At 52.0% G+C, this 21,165-nt stretch overlaps 1 protein-coding gene across 3 annotated transcripts in view; it reads left to right on the forward strand.

The window, feature by feature from the left end:
- TNS3 (tensin 3) overlaps positions 1 to 21,165 on the forward strand; it is a 246,418-nt gene that overhangs the window by 149,405 nt on the left and 75,848 nt on the right. For all 3 annotated transcript variants that reach the window (XM_057731401.1, XM_057731399.1, XM_057731400.1), the window contains one exon: positions 9,096 to 10,355. In XM_057731401.1, the coding sequence (XP_057587384.1) occupies positions 9,096 to 10,355 (1,260 nt within the window). The remainder of the gene's footprint in view (positions 1 to 9,095; positions 10,356 to 21,165) is intronic.

Below are 21,165 nucleotides of genomic sequence, written 5' to 3' on the forward strand. Positions count from 1 at the left end.
GAAACTGAGAAGCAGAGCCGATTACATGGCTCAAACAGTGTTTTACAGCTGGTGAGAGTTGGAGGTGGTTTGCTTGGCCGGCTGGAGGGCCACGCTGTGCAGTTTGGGTCATGTGAGATGACTTACAGAACCTTCAGGTCAGTTTTTAAAAATTCCATCTTTTACTTTAGATCTCTATTAAAAAGCAGTTCTTCAACATAATTCCCAAGTGTAAAGTCAGTCAGGCTGAGTTAAGAATACTCATTAACTAGACACCACGAGGCACTCATTATTTCCCAGGTCCTGGCCCGGAGGGAGCACAGACAGGAATCCATCCCCAGGACAAGTGTGGGTATGTGCAGGGACAGTGTTCACCTGGCGCCCACCTGTGTTCTTCCCTTTGTGTTGGTCTTGCCGAATTGCCACAGTGATCCCAGGGCAGACCTCATCAAACACCCATTGCCCAACGTCTTGTCCAGTAAGGGAAGTGAAGCACAGAGAAGTTGAGTAACTCGCCCAAGGTCACAGAGCTGTGGGGAGGATTTTTAATTAGGATTCACGCCCAGGTGGATTATGCCAGAAAGTCTAGAAGGGGACTGAAGATGTGCACATAAATCGCTCCAGTGAAAAAGTTAAAACAAGCTCTATGCCACAAGGGGGGCACAGAGGGACCCCGACAGTGATCCCAAGGAGGAGAGAGCTCTCACCATCTCATGGAGTCTAGGAAGAGGAAGAAAGGTCCTGGAAGAGAGGGAGAAGGTGGAGGAATTCAGGGAGGTGGAGGGGGCAGGGGTGGGTGGTGGGGGTGGGGTGGGGATTGGTGCTAGCGGACAGAGAGGAGAGGAGATGGGGAGAGGAGGGGAGAGGGAGGGGAGGCAGGCGGACACAGTGAGGAGGCCCATTGCATTGTGAGCCTCATTTCTGTCTTAATTTTATGATCTTTTTAAAAATCGAGGTGTATGGAGGGGAGTCTGGGGGAGAATGAATACATGTGTATGTGTGGCTGAGTCGCTTTGCTGTGCACCTGAAACTATCACAGCATTGTTAATCAGCTATACTCCAACATAACATAAAAAGTTAAAAAAAAAAGAAAATAAGATGTGTTTCAAAAAAATTATTTACAATTAAAAAAATCAATCTAGAAAAAAAAAATCGAAGTATAATTTATTGGGTTGGCCAAAAAAGTGCGTTTGGGTTTTTCGTGACATGGAGAAACCCAAATGACGTTTTTGGCCGACCCAGTACATACAGTAAAGTTCTATTTGCTGTGCAGTTCTAGGAGTTGGACTTCCTGTCCTGAAACTCCCACCGCAACCAAGGTAAAGAACATTTCTGTCACCCAGATCATCCCTGGTTGCTGCCGCAGCCTTCCCTCCCTGAGCCCGTTTCCTGCCCCCGATCTCTCCCCAAGGATGTCAGCTGAAGCATCTGCAGTCTGGCTGCTCACTCAGTGCTGTGGGTGTAGATGCAGATGATGGCGGCATTTGTCTTTCCTTCTTCTCACTTTTCCTGGGAAGCCCACGGTTGTTAGACCCTCCATGGGGGGACTCACAGAGTCTAGTATTGGGACATTTTGATGGGATGAATTGGTTTAGCCGCAAGTAGTGAGTCGTTTGGAGGGCGAGCTAGAGGTGATCCATGTGGAGCTGCCGCAGGAGTCAGAAGTGACTGACAGTGGTCAGCAGCCTGTGCCCAGAGAAACAGTCTGTCTCCTGGTGAGTCAGGATGGGCGGGGACCTTCCCTTTATCAGGGCTTCCAAGGGGCTGTGGGTGCAGTGGGCGTGGTGGGCATAGTGGGTAGGAATCGAGTGGTCCACCCAGGAACAGTTCATTAATTGTAAGGACAGAAATGCACAGCCTGCCATGAGCTCCTGCTGCTGCAGCCTAGGAAACAGACATAACACTGCCATCATCAACCCAGCGGCCTCAGAACACAGGATCCTGTCCCGACAATGAAGCATTTCAGGAGTTAGAGAGGAAAGCAGAGTACTTAAGTAGTTTCTAAGGAGTGTGTGTGTGAGACAGAGAGAGAGAGAGAGAAACGGAGGGGGTTGGGGGGGAGAAGGAGGGAGAGGGAGTTGAAAAGAAAACATTTAGGCAAATTCCTTTCCGAAATTAAATTGTTAATTTCACATTAAAGTGGTTGGTCAGGTTTAGAATTCCAGTGTTTTAAAAAAACAGAAAGCGTAGATTTGGGAGTGGAACAGGGGTAGGTTTGAATTCCAGATGATCTGTTTGCTAGCTTTTTATTATCTTAAATAGTAGCATAACCTCTCTGAGCCTCTGTTTGCTCATCTGTAAAATGGGCTTGTTGATTCCTGCTTCACAGGATTGCTGCGGGAATTAAGCGAGGTCCATCCCTGCAGCGTGACAGTGTCCTGACACATAGGAGGTGCTTAAACAGAGCCTCTGTCTTTAGAGTGTCAGCCCCGTTGCAGAAGAGGGCTGTTTCCTGCGTTCTCTATTCCTCTGATGATGGAAATAATGATTCCTTGCAGCCTCACCTGAGAGTAGCCACACCTGAGAGCAGCTGCTCCTGGACGCATCCCTTCTTGAAATCCTGCTCTCTCTTGCTGCTTCTGCTGACCCATCAGATGCTGTGAAGTGTGCCTGCTGCCTTCCATCTCTTGATCCTCTGCCTGTTCCCCAGCCTGGTTCATCCCCACACGTACTGGGGACTCTGCTGAGTGTTCCACTTCAATCTTCATAAACAGCTAACTAGCAGCTATGGCAAGTGCTTAGTAAACTCTCGTGATCATTCCTGGAAAGGAGTTTTCTGTTTTTCTCCATTGAAGACTTGCAGGGAGGATACGTGTAGCTCTTTTGAAATGAAAAGTTGCTTTTTAAGCAAGCCTTTCAGCAAACTCTATAACATTCATAGAGTTGGTATATAGAAGAAAGAAAGATTTCAGCAGCTTACTGTATCCATCAGGTTTGCTCTTTTGTTTCAAATCGATTTTTTTGTTGGAAGCAGGGCCAGGGGAGAGCTGAACATATTACACATCAGTTCTACACCTTTGTGGCGGCTGAGTGGTTGGTGCTTGGATGGAGGTGAAATTGAGATGCTGCCTTTCCTTTGCCTGATTCTTCACACACCTGTGCGCACACACCTGTGAGCACAGGTGGGCATTGGTTAATCTGTGTTCAGCCAGGATGAAAAGAAATGTTTTCTTTTTTTGTTGTTGTATTTTCAGTCTTCCTCATTTTCTTTGCTTACTATTGAAATCTTGTGGGGGTGTCTCTTTTCCTCCTCGTGAGATACCTCACTTTCAAAAGTTAAGTGACAGTGGGCAGGGAACTGTCGCACGGTAGCAGGGGTGGGGTGGGGAGTCTGACCGGCAGCCTCTGCCCTTTAATGAGGTGAATGTCAACTAGCTCTTTTCTTCCTTCTGGTTCTTTTCCAGATGAGAACCTCCCTGGTGTGTCATTCAGCGGAAGCAGTCAGGGCCTTATTGACGTTTGTTTGATTTTTAGCTAGGCCCTGACTGCAGGGAAATCACTACCGGACAACTCACAGGCCTTCTTTTGGAAGGGGCCCTGGGTTCTGGTCGGTGGGGCAGGGGTGGCAGGAAGGGACGGAACACAGAGCGAGTGGTTGATCCTGCACTGGGACAGGCAAAGGCTCTTGTCCTGCTTGTGCAGCGGAAAAGCTGGGGTCCTGGGTGGGTCATGTCCCTGTCTGGAGATGGGGGTCTTCATCTGCAGAATGAGGGTTGATCCAGTTCCTCCAAACTCCCTTTGAGCTGGAAGCACAAAATTAAAATGTGTCATGTACGTATACAAAAGGAGGCAAGGGGCAGGTGAAGGGAATGACTGCATCTTCCAGACTTCTTGTCCTGGCCCCACACCCACCCCACGGCTTTAAAAGCACTCTGAGTTCTGAGATGGAGCAGAGCTTCACAGCCCCAGGCCTCCTTCACCCGAGGGGCCCCACCCCCACCCCCCCTTTCCCTGGGGGCCGGTGGTGGTGGCAGTGGAACCCTAGCCCCAGCCATGCTAGAGATCACAGAAGGGAGGGTGGCTATATCGGTTCTCTGCAAATTACTTTCTGCATCACTTTTCCAAATCGGAACCACATTACAAGGGGCACTCTGCCATCAGTTAAGTCGGGGTGTCCTTAAAGACTGACCAGCGTTTCGGGGGGCTTCACACAACAAGGGTAGGCCTCGTGTCTCATTTTCCAGTTTGGCAGCCAGTTGTGCAGTGAGTGACCTCCTCCCCCCAGCCCCCCAGGTAAGTTTTGTCCCTGGTCGTGATTCTGTTTTCATCGCTGTCACCCTGCAGTTTTCACATGGGGTCTCAGAAAACAAAATCCCAGCCCAGTAGGCAAGGCCGCCCTTCTCTGGGTGTGGTTTAGAGGTGGGCCATGAGCAGGTGGGTGTCCCCGCCCACCCCTGCAGCTGTGGGGATTCACCCGCTCAGGAAGGTCCACCTTACAGATGGCAGGAGGTTGGAGGAGACGGGAAGTGGCAAAGATCTGGTGCCATTGCTATGCACCTGCTGTATGCCAGGGCTCCGTCTTGCCCGCGTTGCACCCCTAGTCCCTGCGGCTGCACAGGTCGTGTTCAGACGTCCCTCAGACCTTTGGCCCTTCTGCCTGCCTGATGGGCACATTGGGTTACATTTAGGTTTGCATCTTTTGTTTTCTTTGATATTTTGGAACCCTCACATGGACGTCAGCACCTTTCCAGTCTTGTTGGGTAGCATTTGAAGGCCCACTCGGTCGGGCTGTGTGGTCTACCTGGGGGGAGGTTGTTTTGAGGTCTGGGGAGTGGTGGCCCTGGGGCTGCAGGTGGCCAAGGGCTGTGGGCACTTCTACCTTCAGACTCTTGTTTATTTGGAGTTGGTTGGTTGTTTATAGATTTGTTTTTTTTTTTTTTTTTTACCTGCTAAGGCATCTTTAGCAAAATAGCATCTTTGCATCTTGCCAAAATAGCTCCCCAGGCTTTGTCATATGAGAACAAGCCAGAACATTTAGTATCTTAGTACTCGGTGCTCACTGGGTGCCAAGGGCTGGTCCCTAATGCTGGGGATACCACAGGGACCAAAAAAACAGACCCCTTCCCTCCTGGAGCCCATGTTCTTGTCAGGGAGACACTGGGAAAGTCTGCAGTAGGTCTAAATGTATGTACATGCCACAGACAAACACCCAGCAGGGAGAGAAATGCAGGTTAGGAGAGTCCATGCTAAGGAGGTGAGGGAGTGAGCCAAGACAGTGCTGCAGGCAGAGAATGGTACGAGCAAAGGCCCTGGGGCAGGTGCGTTCCTGCTGTGTTCTGGGAACAGCAAAGACAGGGAAGAAATGAGCATAGTCAGGTAGTGCCAGGCCTTGTCCACCTTGGAAGGAGCTTTTAATAATTATGGCTACCCATATTAGCAGCCTAGGACCTGGGTTCTTTATATATGTTCTCTAATTCTTATAAGCACATTGAAAGATGACTAATTATTCCCTTTTATAAATGAAGAATCAGGGGCTTGAACAGTCTAAATGTCATGACCAGGAATGTATAGAATAAATGCAGAACAGGACTCCCATCTCCAGGTGCAGGGAAACAGTCTGAGTCCTTTTGCAAAGAATGCAGGGCAGGGACAGTGTGTACCAGAGGCCCCTTTTCCTCCTCGCCCCAAGTCTGACTCCCTTGGGACTGCCTTTGGGAAGATTTGAGCTCCTACAAAGGGACTCAGAAGTTTGGGTGGGTCTGACTTTGAGGGTTCACGAATTTGGTTTGAATACTTTTCCTACAGATATACCATTTATTGGACATTTTCTGATGTAGAAAGTCATCTGTGCGCGTGGTAGGAAGTTTAGCAAAGAGTCTGTGGTGTTTGGCTACATCCCTCACTGTTCTCCCTGAGCAGCTCTGAGAGTCCATGAGACCGAGGCCAAAATGCTCAGCACCCGGCCTCGCACAGAGCCAGTGTTTGGTCAGCGGCAGTTGGGTGGGGTTTTTTTGTTTCGTTTGTTTGTTTGTTTTTTGGCTGCGTCGGGTCTTCGTTGCTATGCATGGCTTTCTTTAGCTGCAGCGAGTGGGGGCTACTCTTCCGTGCGGTGCACAGGCTTCTCATTGCCATGGCTTCTCTTGTTGTGGAGCGTGGGCTCTAGGTGTGCGGGCACAGTAGTTGTGGTTCATGGGCTCAGTAGTTGTGGCGCATGGGCTCAGTAGTTGTGGCGCATGGGCTTAGTTGCTCTGGAGCATGTGGGATCTTCACGTACCAGGGTTTCAGCCCGCGTCCCCTGGGTTGGCAGGTGGATTCTCAACCACTGCGCCACTGGAGAAGTCCCTCGGGTTGTTTTTTAACGAGTTTATTATTTTAAGATTTCTACTGCTAATAAAAATAGGAAGAATGGAATTACGCATAACTCTGCAGCCAAAGGACTATCCTATCCTGTTCCATTTCCTGCAGGCCCTTGTGGACTGACTGTTCTTCACTTGGGGCTAACCACGGGGTTCTATGCAAAATGATTAGCAGGCACTTTGGGGCAGTGAATTTAAATCAAAATTTTTATACAGCTCATCCTTGGCTTCCTTTTTATCCTTAATTCGTTGTGCCCATCCATTGTCATTCAGATTCAGGGGCAAGAAATTGAGTCTTGGACGCATGGACGTTGGTTTCTAGAAACCGCAGACTCCCCCTCCCCTGCCAACAGTGTGGCTGGTGGTCTGCCCTGGCCGCCCCTCCACTCTGGGGGGACTGGGATTCTCACAGAGCAGAGTGTCCTGTCCTGCTTACTCTGCAGAATAGAAGGGAAACACCTGGTTCCTCAGGTCTTGCCTTAGTTGAGTTTTCCTGGCCACAGAGGGTCTCCCACAGAAGTCAAGTGAAACTGGTATTTCCTTGGGGCTAGAAAGACATTCATCTGTGTGCTGTGACTTTCAGTGCCTGTGTTCAAGCTTCATGTAGAGCACAGCCACCCCTCATTGTGCAGCTGGACCACCACGGGGTTGGTGGTCCCAGGCCGGATTGGGGTAGACCCGGGACTGAACGGGCGTCTCTCTGATGCCTCAGCTCGCGTGTCACTCACAGGCTGTCCTGCACGAGCCCAGCAGCCTCCTGAGCGTGCTGACCTAGTGACTCACACATGGGTACATTTTGCACTTTCCCAGCTGTAGGGGTGATGTTTGCAGGTGCCCTGTAACTTGGGGTGCTCATTCTGGGGTCCTTGTTTGCCGAGCTGGGTGCCGCAGTTCCTCCCCCTGTTGCCTTCAGGTCACTTGCTGCCCCCACGCAGCGTGTCACGACCAGGTGCCACCTCTTTGTGGGCAGGGCATGGGCTTCAGGGGCACCCAGGCTGCAGAGCCAGGGAATATGGGTTCAGGTCCCTGCTGTGCTTCCCAGCAGCTGCCAGACCTTGGGCAAGTTACAGATGCTCTTTCAACCTTAATTCTTTATCTTTACAAGGGGAATATGCTAGAAAGTTAGAGCAAATGTGCTGAGTGCACACCCCATGATAGGTGCTCTGTGACCCCAGTCGTCACTGACACCTGCCCCTAATTACCCCAAAGCTGCGTCCAGTTCCTGCCTCTTACTTAGACGCTCACGTCACCAGTTGCCTGCCTTGAAGACTGGGTTTATTTACAGTATTCTGTGCATTATTTCTTCCCCTCAGCCCTCCCCGCCAGAAACTACGTTTAAGACGAGGGCCGCTGAGCTTCGTACTGGCCCGCACCCTGGTGTCTGCCATCCCCCATTACTTCTTGCCCTGCTTCTTCCTTCTGGGCACAGTTGAGATAAGAAGGAAGCTGGGGTCGCACCTGCTCTCAGCACAGCACCCCCAGATACCCCACAAGTCTCTGTCCTCACATGTCGCCCTGGCGTTTTTAAAAAGGCCGGAAGCTGCTGATCATGGAGTGCACCCAGCGCGCCAGGGCCAGAGCTGGGGCCCTCCAGAGGAGATCCAGGCCCAGTTGCTGCTGGGATGCAGTGGCTCCCAGGGCCCCAAACAGCATGGGTCAAGCCCTCTGCAGCCCCGTTATTGTGGTATGCCTGCGATTTCACAGTTGGGAAAACAGGGAGGCAGAGGAGGGTGGCTGGGGAGGGAGGTGCTGACCGCAAGCTCTCTTGGGCTGTTGGGTGCCCTCCCAGCTGTTTGCTGTGACCCAGGGAATGGCTGACTGCCAAGCCCGTAATTAATAACAGTCACAGAGGGCTCTGCTCTTCCCATCTGCACTTGAGGCCTAATTTTGTTTTCCTGGCCGTCCCATTGTATGGAGATCAGTGCTTACCCCTCTGTGTTCTGAGGTCCTGACATGCCTTGATCGGCGCCTTCTTGGCCCAGAGGTGAGGCACTAATGGGAAGGCAGGCTCAAGACCAGTTCCTGTGCTTTCCCTTTTCATTGAGTTACATATTTAGATTTTAGCAGATCTCAGAAGATTGAGGACAGCAGGCCTCTAAATCAGATGTTCTGTTTCCTAAGGACTTGTTACCCAGGTCCCTGGAAGATGCTTCATAGATGTTGACAGAGCTCTCTCCTGTCATATGCACAGCCCGTTCTTGAGTCTCGGAGATTTGTGAGCTGAGCTGTGCTCAGTATTCAAACTACGGATGCAAGGAACAGTGCGCCCTCAAGGCAAGATGACCTGAATGTGGAGAAGCCCAAACGTTTTCAAATCAGCGGTCCCAACCTTTTTTGGCACCAGGGACCAATTTCATGGAAGATGGTTATTCCACGCATGGGGTAGGGTTTGGGGGGGGTTATGATTCAGGCGGTAGTGTGAGCAATGGGGAGTAATGGGGAGCGGCTTGCTCGCCCGCTGCTCACCTCCTGCTGTGTGGCCCAGTTCCTGACAGTCTGCGGACTGGTACTGGTCCACGGCCCGCGGGTTGGGGACCCCTGCTCTAAACGACCATTCTCTTTGCAGAAAAAGGTAGAAACAATTCTGGGGCCTGAAGATGTTTGATTATTCAGATTGTTTTTTGTTGGCATTTGCTTCGCAGGAGTGTGTGTAGAATTTTGGGACCCTAGAGGAGTCTTTGGCCCTAATGACTCTAGGTTTTCTGTTACGAATTCATTTATTTCTTCAAACAGAAATATAGAGCTGTTCCGAGAGCCCAAAGCCCCCCTTCATCCTTGATTTACAGTCCGTCTCTCCATCTCTCATTTTCTTCCCACCAGTGCTGCACACGCAGGGCCCTGTCGACGGCAGCCTTTACGCCAAGGTGCGAAAGAAGAGCGCTTCGGATCCCAGTGTCCCGGGTGGGTCCCCCGCCGTCCCGGCCGCCAGCAGCCCAGACCACAGTGACCACACCCTGTCTGTCAGCAGTGACTCAGGCCACTCCACAGCCTCGGTGAGGACCGACAGGACTGAGGAGCACCTGGCTCCAGGACCCAAGAGGGGCCTGAGCCCCCAAGAAAAGGCCGAGCTGGATCAGCTGCTCAGTGGCTTTGGCTTCGAAGATCCTGGAAGCCCCCTCAAGGATATGAGCGATGCTCGCAGCAAGTACAGCGGGACCCGCCATGTTGTACCGGCCCAGGTCCACGTGAATGGAGACACCACCCCCAAGGACCGAGAGACGGACATCCTGGACGATGAGATGCCCGGCCATGACCTGCACAGTGTGGACAGCATCGGGACCCTGTCCTCCTCGGAGGGCCACCAGTCAGCCCACCTGGGCCCCTTCACCTGCCACCAGAGCAGCCAGAACTCCCTCCTGTCTGACGGATTTGGCAGCACCGCTGGTGAAGATCAGCACGGCACTCTTGCCCCAGACCTGGGCCTTGCTGTCGAGCCCCTGTATGAGCGGGAGCAGGCTTTCGGGAGCCGCGAGCCCAAGCAGCCGCAGCCCGTGCTCAGGAAGCCCTCCGTGCCCGCCCAGACGCAGGCCTACGGGCAGAGCAGCTACTCCACGCAGACCTGGGTACGCCAGCAGCAGATGGTGGCTGCTCACCAGTACAGCTTCGCCCCCGACGGGGAGGCCAGGCTCAGTGGCCGTGGCACAGCTGACAGTTCCGGCCTGGTGCAGACCCAGCCTAGGGTCCCGGTGACCCCCACCCGGGGCGCCAGCAGCAGAGTGGCTGTCCAGAGGGGCATAGGCCCTGGGCCACATCCCCCTGACACACAGAGACCCCCACCCGGCAAAGCAGCATTCAAACCCAGGATCCCAGATGTCAAAGTCGTGAATGGTACTGGCCCGGAGCTGAGTGCAGACCTCTCCCCTGGCTCACCCACCCTGGACATCGACCAGTCCATCGAGCAGCTCAACAGGCTGATCTTGGAGCTGGACCCCACCTTTGAGCCCATCCCTACCCACCTGAACATGCCAGGCAACCAGGCCAGCGGCCCCGCGCCCCCAGACGGTGTGGGAGGTGGGCTGCGGGCGAGCGGCCGCCGGCAGGACACAGGAGAAGGCCCTGGCAGAGCCCCCTCGAAGCAAGGTGAGCTGGTGTTTCATGGGATGCATGTTTGCCTGTGTCTGTGTTTTGCACAGGGGTTTATGGAAGAGCGCCAGGCTTGTCACAAGGTCTGGAGGAGGGGAATGAGGAGGACAGTTGGGGCCCTGGGCACAGCCTTGTGGGGACAGGTAACCACACAGTCCAGGTGTAGAAGATGTCTCCAAGCTGGCCACGCAGGGAGCCAGGAGGCTGTTCGTGGGGCAGCAGCCTGCGAGCTAGGGAGAGAGGGCCATGGGTGGGTGGAGGTAGGGAGTGGGAGGGATGACAGAGAGGCAGGTCTTGGAGAGCCGGGGCTGAGAGTCGCCGTGGGAATCCCAGCCACCAGGCCAGGCTGTGCGGTCCAGCGGCAGCCCCAGCACAGCAGGGTCGCAGGCCCTGAGGGGGTCCCTGTGTGTGCCCTGCAGCTGTGGGGGCCTTGCTGTGCTGGAGGTGGGCACTGTGCAGGCTCTTACCCTCAGGATGCAGCTGTGCAGGGCCAGGGTCAGACCTTCCTGCCCAGCTGCGAGACCTGGGAAGGCTCGGGGCAGCTGGGTTGAACAGAGTGCATGGCTGAGTGGACGTGGGGGCAGGTGTTGGGATCCGCCTGGGGTGGGCTCTCCATGTTGGAGAGGCATAGCTGTGGGGCCCTCGAGAGCTGGCCAGCGTGGCCTTGGAGGATGCCCCACAAGGCAGGGGGCACTGGGACAGAGTGGGGGTGTCTGGGTCAAGAAATGGCATATGAGGCTATCAGGGAAGTGTGTATCTGGAAGTTTCCATGCAGAGGAGATGGGGACAAGTCAGGTGTCCAAGCCTGGGTGCTGCGGAGGTCTGGGAGGTGGAGGGGGGGTGGAGCTTCGAGGACCCAGAGGTCACCTCGGGGCTGAGAGTGTGGTGTCCGGCGAGGCCAGGCCCTCCTATGTTGGCTTGTTGGTGTGTGTCCACAGCTGGGGCATCAGCTGGTTCACTTCAGGCCCTGCCTCTAGAAGTGGAGACAGGAGGGGTGATGAAGGAAGGACTCTGTCACTTCCTCCTACTCCGGAGCCTGCCCCTGAGTGCTGAGCCAGGATCACAGATGGGGCAGGAGTGCCGCTCTTGCTGCGTGCATTGTTCTTGGGGCCCTTTCATCCTCTTAGGCCCCTCGGCTACAGGGACAATTCTTGTCTTACAGTTGAGTTTCTAGAGGTGTCAGGAAGTGGCCCACCCAAGGTCACAATGGTCAGCGGTCACCAACCTTTTTGGCACCAGGAACCGGTTTTGTGGAAGACAGTTTTTCCAAGGATGAGGGTGGGGGTGGGGGTGTTGGGGGGTGGGGGGGGGATGGTTCAAGCGGTCAGCTGAGTGATGGGGGATGATGGGGAGCGGCAGATGAAGCTTTGCTCGCTTTCCCACTGCTCACCTCCTGCTGTGCAGCCCAGTTCCTAACAGGCCAGGGACCGGTATTGGTCTGCGGATGGGAGTTGGGGACCCCTGACATAGTTCGTTTGCAGTAGAGCAAGATTTGGCCCTTGTGGCTGCATCCAGAGGCCTGCCTGCTTTGCAGTCAAACAGGGTGGATTTCAGACCTGCCTGGGTCCAGATGGCCTGGGGAACCTTAGCGTTGAAGACCTTGGTCCTGCTGAGCTGTGCATTTGGCTGACTGTGTGACTTTGGGTTAAGGACGTAGTCTCTGAATTTCTGTTCATTCCATATGTTAAAAGAAACCCTATCACATGCTCGACTGGTGGAAGTGTGCAGAAAGTGCTGGTCTGCACACCCCTGTAGGGTACCTGGATCATAAGTGAGCCAATGGTGTGATGTCTTCTCTTCCCTGAGTACCTGGGTCCCTGGATATCAGTAACTTGGAGTTGGGAGAAGCTGGAAGAGCGTCCTGGGAGGAGATTATCAGACTTTACCATGTAGCTGTAGGACAACAGCCGTAGTAAGAGTAGCAACTAAATAGTTGGAAGGATTCAGATGTATGAATTCATTTAATCAGATACATTCAGGAGATTCTGAGTTTAAAAAAGGTCTCGGTGGGAGCAAAGCTATCTGCATCCTGTCTCTTACATCACCAAACCTACTTAAAAGAAATTGCTTGGAAAAATTAAAACCAGAATGTTTTTTTTCCTCGGATTAAACCTTCTTTGGGGCTTCCCTGGTAGCAGAGTGGTTAAGAATCCGCCCATCAAGGTGACCACGTGGGGCACCCGAATCTGCCTGTTTGTGCAGTGAGGGTTGCTGGAGCAAAAGAAACTGATTCATCGACTCTCAAATTTATAATGTGCTTTTATGCAACGAAAGAAAGTAGTTGCAACAGCAGCTTCCAGCAGTGAACTTGCATTTCTTACTCTCAAGTATTTTCCAAATGAGAAGCGTGCAGAGCTCCGCGCAGCGCGGCAAGCCAGCTCCATCACTAAATGTGTGCTTGCAGCTGTCGGTCCTCCCATCGCTATTCATGGTCCTAAAGCATCAGTTTGACCCCTGGGCAGGAACCTCTTTTTTGGGTCTCTCATGGTACATGAACACCCCACCTCCAGTGACAGGACCTCACTGGTGGAGGAAGTCCAGTTTCACCTGTGGCAGCAGACGGAGAGCAAGAGTCCTTCACAGGAACATCACCAGAAGCCCTTGGCGTGGGCTCAGTGGCCCTCACTCCACAGTCTCCTTTATCCTGGTTCCCTGGTGAGCCTGGGTAGGAGGAAGTACCCCTCCACTGCCTGCCACCGTAATTCTTGATTCCTCCTGCTTTCAAGGAGCTCATGACTGGGGGGAGAAGAGGGGAGGCAGTGGGGGTGATGGAAGAACAAAGGGACAGTCACAGGCCAGTGTTGTCCAGGGAGATGGAGGGAGCCCTGGGTACATGGGGAAGGGACGGTGGTCGGGGAAGCATTTCAGAGAGAATGTGACCCTGGGCTGACCTGTGACAACCCAGAGAGTCCCTGACAGGTGGAGGCCACGGAATGAGAGGCCGGACCTCCTTGAGCTCCATGAGGGAAGCAGTGTACCCTGTGGCCCCACCCTCCCCTGTGTGTCCCGAGGGCAGGGACGTCCTGCAGCTGTACCGGGACTGGTCAGAATTAAACACAGCCTGAAACTACATGCTCTAGCTCAGATTCAAAACAACATCCAGTGTTGTCATGGTGACACTGATGGGATCCTGCATGCCTTCACAGACCCAAGGCTGCTCACCATCACCTGGCTCAGTGAGTACAGGCCTGGTTGGGCAGCGGAGAGGAATAAGGGGTTTCAGTGGACAGTGAGAGGGCAGGTGTGAGGTTAGAGTTAGATCAGCCAGGTTCAGGGACCATGATCAGAGCAGGCAGCCTGAAACTCTAACCACGAACCCCTTCTGCGACCATGTGATCAGGACCCTGTGCATGGAAGGAAGTGGGGGCGGGGAGACACCCACACAGGAATCTGTGACTTTGGGAGACGCCAAGGGATGCAAGTATGCATATACAAAGCAGATCAATTGGGAAATTATTCTAGGCTTTAAAATTTTATTTGCTCTTTTTTGTGCTGAAAGGCATAACATTACATTTACCACCATGACCATTTTTAAGCACACAATTCAATAACATTAAGCATATTCAGATTGTCCTATAACTTTCTCATCTTGCAATACTGAATAAAAAATGACTCAGCTGAAGGGGTATGGACACATTTCCTTAAGCTCTACTCTGCTAGAGCTTTTCAGACAACATGAGTGAACCCAAACCCAGGTTGCATTAGACTTGTGAGCATAACACCCGCTGTCTAAAGGTCTGCTTATGGCCAGGCCGCCCTCACTGCTTGAAACCCACCAAAAGAGAACCAAAATGCAGTTCCAAAGAATTAGCCCTTGGTGTTTCCCAGGGGAAACCAGTGGACATCATCCTTCACTGTCTTATTACTGAGATCGGCTGCAGCTGTCAAGGGTGGACCCCACCAAGTCCTCTCCTGCCAAGGACACTGAGCTGCTGGTCACGCCTGCTCTGCTGCTGGCTCCTGCAGGGATGCCAGGGCCTGCCCCCTGAACACAGGAGCACCCCCTGACCTGCAAGCGCTCATCTTGTCTTGGAAGGGTGATAAGGAAAGGCCTGAGGGTGGAGAGGAAAGACCTGAGCCCTCACTCTTTGTTCAACACGCCCCCCCAGACCACCCAGACTGCAGCAGGTTCTGACTCTGATCTGGGACCCTCTTCCCGGAAATGCCTAAGAACTAACACAGGATGGCCATGCAGGAAGAGCCCACGGGCCGAGTCTAAGCCTGAGTCACCCGCCCTCTCTGACCTTGAGCTTCCTCTCTGTGACCGTACGTCATCCTCCATCTCATTTGACCAGAGGAGCCAGGAGTTCCTTGAGCACGGGAGAGCCTGGCAGAGGCATCTTGGTTTTGTGAGGCCCAGCTTCTCCGGAAGAACAGGGGCTGCCCCCAGAGCCTCAGAGGTGGAGGACGAGCCTCGCAGCACCCGGCCGGGGTCCATGGCAGGCCTGGGTCCTGTTGCCGTGAATGATGCCGGGGTCAGCCTGAGATGCCTTTCTCCAGCCAACAGAGTCTGCAGCCTCGGGGAACAGAGGAAGCCCTGGGGGCAGGCATTCTGTCTCATGACATGGTCAGGGTCCGCACTCACCCCTTCTTTCCTCTTCTCCTTGCGCCTGGATTTCTGGTCCTCCATCACACCTGCTCTTCCGCGTATCTGGGCCCCGCCTCTCTCTAGTGTCTGGGCAGCCCCCACCGACCTTCCTCTTGGAAAGGCCCCTCTCTCTACTCCCTGAAGCTCTTGGCTCTCCTGTCGTGCCCCCCCACACACACCCCGACACCGTGGTCTCGTGCGACTGCGGCTCCCGCCTGCACTCAGGGGCCCCACACTCATGGTGTGGACCCACAGCTGAGGACCTCGGGTTCTCACACTGGATCCCTTTGGTTGGGGTTTAACATATAATTTAAATTGACAGGCTTTCCACTATCAGTTACTGAAAGTTGATACTTGTTATTGTGTTTCCTTCGGCATAAATTAGTCCTCTGAGGCGGGCGAGCACTAGGGATGGCTGTGTCTGCAGAAGCACGTGAGAAGCACTGGCACGAGGTCCTAGTGCCATCTGCAAGCAGAACACGGGGCCTACCAGGATCTGACAATTGTGGGTTGGGGGTTGATGTACCATGAATAAAATATTTTGACAACAGGAAACAAGGAGCCCATAGGTATGAGGAAAACAGAGCTGGCTTCCTGCCATCCGTGGGATTACAAACTTCACAGGCTGAGTCATTTCTTTTGTTACATGGGTATTATCAGTCAACATCTCCCCTCACTTAGAGGATGTGATCCAAGAAACCACCTTTGAGCAGAGCTGCAGCACAGCTGGGTGACCTGGGGGGTGGGGCAGCACGAGGCCACAGCAGTGCCCAGACGGGCTTTGGCTGAAGCACAGCCTGGTGTCAGCCCCAGAGCAGGGGAGCCGCAGAGGCGCTGAGCGCCTGCAGGGAGTGGAACTCCTCCACATCTCACCCCGTTTTACAAGGTCTCCCAGGGCTTTCTTAGACCCCACCTCTGGAGGACCTCTCTCTTGTCTCCTGGGTGGGAACTGGCTCCCAATTGCTGCCCAGGATAAACCTCGCCAAGGTCCCCGCGCCAACTCAGCAGACAAGCACGGCTCCTTGGAGGGTCACCTGCATCTCCACCAGCACCACACCCTCTCTACTTACAAACATTACCATGTGCCAGGAAACAAAAGGAGTAAGTCACTGGCACTGCCCTCCAGGGGGTTTTGATCTGGTGGCAAAATCTGAGTTTAGTGAACAAGGACTCAGGCATGGAGTGCAGAGTGAGACAGATGGAGGCTGTTTCCATATTACGGTGGGCATGAAGGTCAGGGGTGACTCAGACAAGCTTCAACATAGCGCCTAGAACAGAGCAGGTGCTGAGTGGCAGTGCTTGCTGTCATGTGTACCGTCACCATCACCACCACCACCACCATCCTCACCGTTATTATTATTGTGCTGATAGCAAGTAGCTTTCTCAGGAAATATCTAAAATAATTTTCATCTCAGAAATAACCAGAGCCACAGTGGGCATGCTGCTGTCTGCAGAGCTGGTGGAACGTGAGCTGTATAGGATATGCAGCAGTCCCTAGGAGGAGCTCCAAGTAATACTATTCCCAACTCCCTACCACCAGGTAACAGGTGGTCTTTCTCATAGTCAGGGCAAGATCTGCAAAGAGTGAAGGATTTCACTCACTTCAGGATGCTGAGGTCTCTGACAAACCTTTATTTACTGCCAGAATTAAGAAACTATGCAGCAGTTAGCATCTAGGGGCAGGATGAAAGGCAGGCCAGGGAGGGTCTCATGTAGAAGATACAGCGTCTTAGAACTTTTCAGCTGAAATTTGTGTGCAAGACTTAAGGCCGCTCTGGTCAGATACTGCCCCACATCAACAGGGCTGAGCCTCAGGCACACAGACATGGGACGAGGCATTTGTGGAGTGACAGCCACCGTCCTGGGGATGTCATGGAGGCTTTCAGACTCATCGTCCCTTCCTACTCAGCTCAGTAGAACCAAGAGCCGCATGTGGACCAGCTCAGCTCGGCAGCCCTGGCCTCCCCCATCTAGGGGATGGATGTGCTGGGGATCTGGAACATCTTCAAAGCACAGGTTTCCAGCATCCCCAAACCTTCTGAAATGTTCTATGACTCAGAATCAGTTGGTTAGCTACACATTTTTATGACTTTCCTTGCCATCTAGTGATTTTTTTCTGTTCCTGGCTGATATAGCTTTTTGCAACTGAGAGATGTAAATACTGACACTTAAATATTAAAATCAAATGGGTTCCAGTGTCCTCTATACCATACCAGCCAGGAAGGGAAGGAAGTTCTCTCTCCACTTCAATTCAAATGGCCAAAAGCTACAGATGTGCGCATTCTTTTGATGAGATTTCTATCAAGACAAGATGTCCTGGAATGAAAACCAGAAGTCTGCATGCGGCTGTTTTGAGAACCCTCTACACTGTCCAGATCCTTTTCATCAATGTAGTGTGAGTCTCAAAGGCGCTGCTACTTCCCGGCTAGGCACTTTCCTAAAACAGGAGCTTACTCTGGAACTGAAAGCCAAACTCCGGGTTAGAAGGCCAGTCCTCCTGCTGTGAGCTTTGAGCTGCCCCGCTGGCCTGGCTGGTGTTCATCATTGCTGGGGCCTCCTACCAGAAGCTCATGTCCAAATTTCAGAAAGGTCTCTGAATATTAGCATTCTTTGCAATGAAAGATCCAGCATGCCTCAACAAAGATCCTGAGTGCTGCAACTAAGACCCGAGCAGCCAAAAATAAATAAAATTTAAAAAAAAGAATAGCTAACTAGAATGTGGAGGAGGATGAAGGGACTTCCTAAAACTCCAGGCTCTGTGTTTTATTGCTACAAGAAGGAGGAGTCACTAGGGACTGAGTTCCATTAGCTGGAAAACAAATGAACTAAAGGAGGCTGTCAGACGATATCCTGAGCCTTGGAATCCTTTCCCCCCTATACACTCAGATGCTTCCAACCTCTTCCAAATCTCAAAGAAGGTTTTTTTTTTTTTTTAATTTATTTATTTTTATTTATTGGCTGCATTGGGTCTTTGTTGCTGTGCGCAGGCTTTCTATAGTTGTGGAGAGTGGGAGCTACTCTTCATTATGGTGCACAGGCTTCTCATTGCGGTGGCTTCTCTTGTTGCGGAGCACGGGCTCTAGGTGCGTGGGCTTCAGCAGTTGTGGCACATGGGCTCAGCAGTTGCGGCACATGGGCTCAGTAGTTGTGGCTCACAGGCTCTAGAGAGCAGGCTCAGTAGTTGTGGTGCATTGAAGGCAATTTAAAATAAAATAATGTGCATCTCAAGGTGAAAACCCTTGGGCAGGCCAGCCTAGGAAACAAAAATGACTCCCTCGGATCTTTTTTGTTGGGGCAAAATGTACCTAATGTAAAATTTACCATTTTAACCATTTTAAAATGTGCAATTAAGTGGCATTAAGTACCTTCACAATGTTGGACAACCATCACTGCTGTCTAACTCCAGAGCACTTCCATCATTTCAAAAAGAAACCTGTACCCATGGGCAGTCACCCCATTCCAGACTCCCCCAGCCCCTGGCAGCCCCTGATCTGTTTTCTGTCTCTAGGGATTCGCCTCTTCTGGGCATTTCACATAAATGGAATTATATGCTATGTGGCCTTTTTTTCTGTTTTTTTTTTTTTTTCTTCTTTTAAAGATTTACTATTATTTATTTATTTATTTATTTATTTACTTACTTATGGCTGTGTTGGGTCTTTGTTGTTGAGCACAGGCTTGCTCTAGTTGTGGCGAGCGGGGGCTACTCTTCGTTGCTGTGTTTGGGCTTCTCAGTGCGGTGGCTTCTCGTTGCAGAGCACGGGCTCTAGGAGCATGGGCTTCAGTAGTTATGGCATGTGGGCTCAGTAGTTGTGGCTCATGGGCTCTACATCGAAGGCTCAATAGTTGTGGTCCATGGGCTTAGTTGCTTCTTGGCATGTGGGATCTTCCCGGACCAGGGATCGAACCCGTGTCCCCTGCATTGGCAGGCAGATTCTTAACCACTGTGCCATCAAGGAAGTCCCTTGTGGCCTTTTGAGTCAGCCTCTTGCACTGAGCATAAGGTTTTGCAGGCTCATCCACATGGTAGCTTAAGCCTGAGGGTTATGCGACTGTGTGGACAGCGCACCCTGTGCTTATCCAGTCATCTGTGGATGGTGACCTTTCGGTGATTGTGAATAGAGCGGCTGTGAACGCTCACGTGCAGGTATTCGTTTGAGCCCCTGCTTTCAATTCTTTGGGGTAACACCCAAGAGTGGAACTGCTGGGCCACGTGGCAGTGCTTTTGTTAACTTGCTGAGGCGCTGCCCCCTCAGATGTTTGAAAGTCTGTTTTGGAGACCCCCGGCCTCTGGTGTGGGTGGTTTGTTTCTGGAAGTGCTGCCTTGGATGTGGTGGAAATAGGCTGGTCTGCTCAGATGTGACTAATGCACACATGTGCCTTCACCAGGGAGAAGTGTTACCCTATCTAATCCGGGGGCTGAGAGCCCTGAGATCCCCTCTTGCGCCTTCACCAGGGAGAAGTGTTAACTTATCTAATCCGAGGGCTGAGAGCCCTGAGATCCCCTCTTGCGCCTTCACCAGGGAGAAGTGTTAACTTATCTAATCCGAGGGCTGAGAGCCCTGAGATCCCCTCTTGCTCAGAATAAAGAGGTTATGACAGCTCCAGCAGAGAGAGGCCTGGGAGTCACGCCTCTCCCAGCTTCTGTCTGCAAGTCTTGTGTGTTGTTTCTCCTCACAGCCTCTCAGCCATTCGGACCTGTGGCCGCACCCACCTGTGTCACCTTCCATTGAAGGTGGCCCCGAAAGTGGACAGTCTTAGTGACTGTTCTTAGGTGCATTGTGGAAACACCATAATTGCTGACAAGTGAAGTGTTTGAGGAGAAGGCCAGCAAGATCAAGTGATGGGGTGGAGAGGGGAGGTAATAATAAAATAAATTCAAATAAACTATGGGACTGCCCTGGTGGTGCAGTGGTTAAGAATCCGCCTACCAATGCAGGGGACATGGGTTTGATTCTTGGTTGGGGAAGATTCCACATGCCACAGAGCAACTAAGCCCATGCGCCACAACTACGGAGCCTGCGCTCTAGAGCCCTCGAGCCACAACTACTGAGCCCACGTGCTGCAACTACTGAAGTCTGTGCACCCAGAGCCTGTGCTCTGCAACAAGAGAAGCCATGGCAATGAGAAACCCATGCACCACAACAAAGAGTAGCCCCTGCTCGCCACAACTAGCAAAAGCCAGCACACAGCAACAGAGACCCAACACAGGCAAATAAATAAATAAATAAATAAATTCACATAAGCAAAAGGGAACTGAAACTAGGCACCACCCTCTGCTGATGGTGTCTTTAGGGGCAGCAGTCGTGGGAGGCCAATAGTGATCTTGCCTTTTGGTTGCTGTGTGGCTTATTATATCTGTGCTTTAAATTACAAGCTTACTTTGAGTAAAACATGAGCACATTCCTGAAATTTCTTGTGACAGAAGGCTCTTCTTCTTAGCTTTTGGGACAAGATCATTTCCCTTTTAAATATGTCATTGTAGAGGAAATGCTACCATCTAACCAAGCACTTCGGTGTTTCCGAGTGGAAAGGATTTTTACTTCTAGAATCCAAAAGGTAGGCCTCCGGAGAAAACCAAATGAACTTTTTGGACCACCCAATATTACTTGAAATTTTGAATAAATTAAATATTGTGTCTCAAATGAAAACAAAACAAAACAATCCCTACCCCCCCAAAAAAACAAAAAAATCCCCAAAAGGTAGGCCTCCTTTACTCGGCCTCTTGGCCTACTGCTGCTGGAGCCCGCTGGTCTCGTTCCTGTACGCTTTCCTAAGGCTCTGGGGTCGGTCGGGTCAGAGAGGGCACCCCAGAGGGAGAGGCTGCTCCCGCTGAGGTCTTCAACACCACTCTGCACTCTGACTAGGAGTTTCCGACAGATGTCACCAGCTCCTCGAGAATACACCCTGCAGGTGAATCAGTCCCTATTTCAGCTTAAGGGGGGGAGATCTCCCTGAGTCGTTCTGGGAACGTTTAAGCCGGGCAGAGTGTTTGGGCTTTTTGTTGTCATTTTCCCTTTTCCACTCTCTTTTTAGATGATGCACATGTTTATTTGAATGAGCTAAAGTCAGGAGACTTCAAACTAACTCTGGAGCCAAGTAATCCAAACAAATCCCTAGTGATTGTTTTTGCTCCCAGGAATGCGAGGGAGTTTCCAGAACCCACCGTGCAAGCCTCAATGACACAGGCTTCATTCTTATATGATCATATAAAGATAAATA

This window comes from Hippopotamus amphibius, chromosome 4, assembly GCF_030028045.1.
Source record: "Hippopotamus amphibius kiboko isolate mHipAmp2 chromosome 4, mHipAmp2.hap2, whole genome shotgun sequence".
Classification (NCBI taxonomy): Eukaryota; Metazoa; Chordata; class Mammalia; order Artiodactyla; family Hippopotamidae; genus Hippopotamus; species Hippopotamus amphibius.